General features: G+C 37.5%; 1 protein-coding gene across 1 annotated transcript; it reads right to left on the bottom strand.

Annotated features, from left to right (window-relative positions):
• Positions 1-685: 685 nt before the first annotated feature.
• LOC143854188 (SAUR-like auxin-responsive protein family) lies at positions 686-1,311 on the bottom strand. The gene has a single exon (XM_077364026.1). It carries the CDS (start codon positions 1,228-1,230, stop codon positions 910-912), a length of 321 nt encoding a protein of 106 aa, XP_077220141.1. The 5' UTR covers positions 1,231-1,311; the 3' UTR covers positions 686-909.
• Between the last annotated feature and the right edge of the window lie 3,261 nt (positions 1,312-4,572).

Genomic DNA, 4,572 nt, shown 5'->3' with positions numbered 1-4,572 from the left:
CCCAACCCGAGTTGCAGCCCTAACCATCAATAGTTTCAGATATTTTAGGGCATTTTAATCTTTTTCTCATTGTTGTTTCCATGTCTTTTCAAGAAAGCAAGATGAAGAAAAATATAACAAGACAGAAGCATTAAATACAATAAAACTTGAAGATAGCAAATGGTTTATCAAAAAAAAAAAAAAAAAAACTAAATTCAGTATAGTAGCTGCTTTATTTGTTTTAGCTTTCTGCAATTTCTCTGCTTTGGCCTGTGGGTTATTTTACTATCTTGTAATTAGATCTTTGTAAGATATTCTATTAGTCACCTAAATTTTAGTATTCATCACTTGACCATTGTTCTACTGTTAAAACTCCCTTTTCTTTTTCTGCTGGGATTAGATTGCTTTAGGCAATATGATTTCATTTCAATCTTGTATTTGTTACAACTGCATTTGGTTGAACCTATAACTCATGGAACCACAAAGACTGAAAGGACAATCTGAAACATTTCTGAACGAATAAATGGATTACTATTACTAGTTTTTGACATACCCAAAGCTGAAATCCAGTGATGAGTACACAATTTATTCATGTTGATTGAAGATTTCATGAAAGAATGAAGACTTACTGTATTATTTTTCTGGTTTAGTCTGATAAACCAAGGATATAATCAGATAATAAATTTTGTCAATGGACTGATAATCAGAGCCCTGAAACCACACATACCAAAATATATAGAGAAAGAAATCATTTTCAAAACAGGGAATTAACCACCTTCCTCCATTAATCAGCTCTCACAGGGCGCAACAACGCACCACTGCAAGTAATCTCATGCTTAAAATATACAAAACCAACCCAGAAAATTTTCGCGGGGTTTGGGTCAGAATCATTACAAAATTACAAAAAATGACTAGAACATAATGATCTCTCTATCTGAGCATGGATGTTAGAGATCGAAAAACGACCTCTTCGCAAGGGATCGTTAGACCCATATCATGATCGAAGCCGAATTCCTCTTCTGCTCTTTGGAGAAGAGTCTGAAACTCAGGATGAGTTAAGTATGAGATTGGGACAATGAATCTGCTCCTATTCTCTCCAACATATACTGCAAAATGGCCCTTTGGGACATCCATAGGAAGCCCTTGTTCATCTGAATCATAGCCTTGTTTTCTTCCCAAGCTAGAGCATCTCTTGAGGATTTGTTTTAGGGCAGCTGCTTGGGGTAGTTTGTTTGATTTTCTGAGAGCCATTTGAGTATTCTGCAAAGGTGAAAGGTGGGGAGATATTGAGTAGTTTGGTGGAGAGATAGAGGAAGAGGAGAGTTGTGGTGAGGGGAAGGTTGAGATGCATATTTATAGAGAGATTGAGAACAGAGTCATGTGGGGTGTGGGGGCAAAGGACAGACCACGGGTGTTTTGGGGTGTGTGTAAGGAAGGACATGTTGGGAGCTGACCCCATTGGTCTTAATCTCTCTGCTGCCCCTCCAAAGGACAACATGGGTCCTCTCTCTCTCTCTCTCTCTCTATGGAATTTTCATGTCTTGCTTGTTTTATCTCTTTTGGTCTTTTTTGGGTTCTGATTCAAGTTCCAAGTTTCTTAACACCTTGGTTTTTTCATTTTTTCAAGTTGATAACACACCCACTTTCTTTGCCCATTTTTTAGGCTATTGATATTTGCACTATCATGTTTTGATAATGACACAGACTGACCTTGTCTTTTATTGTTTAACTTTTAAACAGATGTCAAGAGCTATTACAATTCTCCTAATGCTCTCACCAGCCCATCAAAAAGGAAAAGACTAGGTGTGGTTTTTTATCATTATCAAAATATGGTAGTGAAAATATCAGCAGCCTTTTTTTAAGGCTATTGATAATGTCACTACCATGTTTTGATAATTGCACTAACCTATTTTGTCTTTTGACAGTGATAAATCGACTCCCAAATATCTTAAATCGACCCCCATGTACCTTATTTTCCTGTTTCTCTCTCTAACCCAGGGGAGAGATAAAGACACATGGGGAGTCGATTTAAGATATATGGGGGTCGATTTGTCACTCCCCTTATTATTTAAACAGTTGTCAAGGGTTATTAGAGTTCCCAAAAAGCTCTTAGAAGCCAATTAAAGAAGAAAAGACAAGCTGAGTTTGTGCAGTTATTTAAACACGCATGTGCCAATATCATTAGCCTTTTTAACCTCTCCCTCTCTCTCTTCAGAAATCCACTGATAATGAGAAACTGTACCGCAGAGTACTAGTCTAGTGTTGTTTGGTTGTTTCTGAATGTGTTGTGATTCTATGGATTGTATCGCTGAAAAAGATTACCTTTCTGAGGTTCCACAGCATACCCAAGACCACAACATAGCAGAAACCATGTGTCTTTGTTACTGCTGGCAGGTATTGACCCAGACCCCTGAATGCCTAGTTAAAGTTGTCATTAATGACCTGAATTAAACTACAACACATTTTTTCATGTAGTATGTATTTTAATTTTAATTTTTTTTTGCCAATGTATGGTTTTGAATTTATAAATTAAAAATAAAAGGGGAGTTACTGTATCATATCTTTAGGTTGTTTTTATCCACATATACACTACCCAGCATACTTTAGTGTTAAGTTTATTGAATAACAATTGAAAGCTGTACTTTGTATGTATGGGAGAAAAAGGTGATCGTAATTTTGTAAAGGAGAGAGAGAGAGAGAGAGTTGGGGGGGGGGGGGGGGGGGGGGGGGGGGGATCCTTGAAAAGTGTAGGGAGGTGAGCCAGATATCCATGTGGCCCTGCTGAAAGTAGCACCACACACAGAAGGAAAGGTTTCAATCAGTTATTAACTCCAATACTGGGGGCCACGTATTCCTCTAGCCTTTGCTATGATGGCTCATAGTTATTCCCATGTTCTATAGCCCAGAAAATAATCCCAATAGTAAATGCCAACCTTTGTGTTTTCCTACTCTCTCTGACTCTCTCTCTCTCTCTCTCTCTCTCTCTCTCTCATATTTTACCATTTAAATTTGAAAAGTTGTTGAAAATATCAATCAGGTTGCTTGTTAAATTTTTGACAGAGGTTTGTTGTACTAAAAAAAGAACCAAAAACCCTTAATATGAGCAAGTTAACAATTTTTTATGTCTAACACTCTCTTCTATCTCTTTTCTATTCATTTTCTCTATTTTTTATGTTTGTTTCTTTTTTTAGGATTTTTACCTTTCATTCTGTTATTCATCTATGGAAAAATTGCCAATGGGGGACACCAAAATACAAGAATCGTCAACGGGGACACAATGTTGAAAAATTGTAGAGAGGGTTGATAACCCCCTTTTGAGAGTTTGATAACCCCATTTAGAGGGTTGATAATCCCCTTTTAGAGACTTGATAACACCCCATTTCGTCCCTCTCTAACAATTTTTCAAAAGTGTGTCCCCTGTTGGCAATTCTCGAATTTTAATGTCCCCCAATGGCAATATTTCCTTCATCTATTCTTTTTCATTTTCCTCTTTTTCTTCCTTGTATTCTAATATTGATTCTTCACCCAAACGGACGTACATGCACCACACATGCATGGGTGGAATTACACTATCAGCTGTGCAGCCGTGTTTTGATAATAGACACGAACTCAACTTGTCCCGTATGCTTTAACCACTTGTCAAATGCTGCTGATAGTGTTTTGGGTATTGTAACATCTGGCAAAGCATATAGGACAAAGTGAGTTCGCTCCTATTATCAAAGCATGGTTGTGCACTTGTGCCTCTATGACTATATCGTAGGCATGTGTCTAAGGAATTGATATCCACATGCTAATGATGATTCCTTTTGCTAAGTATGAAAATAGATAAATAAATATTATCCTGCCCTTATCTTTCGTAGTTACTAAATCTCTCATTGAAGTCAAATCTCACGAGATCTGTGCTCCTTTTTTTCAATAATGTTATTCTTGTCCTTAATTTGTACCTTTTTTGTATAAGCTTTAAATTGTTACAATTTGTAAGATGATATCAATGACTAACAGAGAGTAGTTGATAAAGTATAGAGTGTCATTATCAAAACAAGTGGGGATATCATTTCCCAATGCAGATGATTAGAGAGAGAGAGAGAGAGAGACCCCAAACGGATAATGTTAGCACTTAGCACTTGCTTGATTGGAGGATTCCCGAGGACTGCAACGGTAGACTGAAGAGGAAAATCAATGGCTGAAATTCAATTGCTAAAAGTCCAACAATGAAGTAGACCTTACTGTACAATAGGTACATTTTCTGGATTGTACAATCCTTGCAGGCCCACAAGTACTACATGTGCGGGGATATATTTCATTATTTCCTAACAAATACGTACATGTATGTTAGAGGGAGAGCTCTATATCACGTGTAAAAGTGTTGCTTTTGAAGTGTAGTAAAATGGGGGGAGCACTTTATCTTGTGAAAAAAGTTGCTTTTGAAGTGAAGTAAAATAGGGGTGAATTTGGGGAGGTTGGGACATGAGTCACAGTCAGAATGGTGAGAGGCAACAACCCTTCATTTCGTCCCATGTTCTGTGACTGTAGTTCTTTGGCAGAATGGGTGATGGAAACAGAGGAATAGGTGGTGGGGAGGGGTGGCCCAAC

The sequence above is a fragment of the Tasmannia lanceolata genome, unplaced genomic scaffold, assembly GCF_043159265.1.
Source record: "Tasmannia lanceolata isolate RefF3 unplaced genomic scaffold, GAP_Taslan_0.1 ptg000020l, whole genome shotgun sequence".
Lineage (NCBI taxonomy): Eukaryota > Viridiplantae > Streptophyta > Magnoliopsida > Canellales > Winteraceae > Tasmannia > Tasmannia lanceolata.
This window is presented reverse-complemented; position numbering and strand designations above follow the sequence as displayed.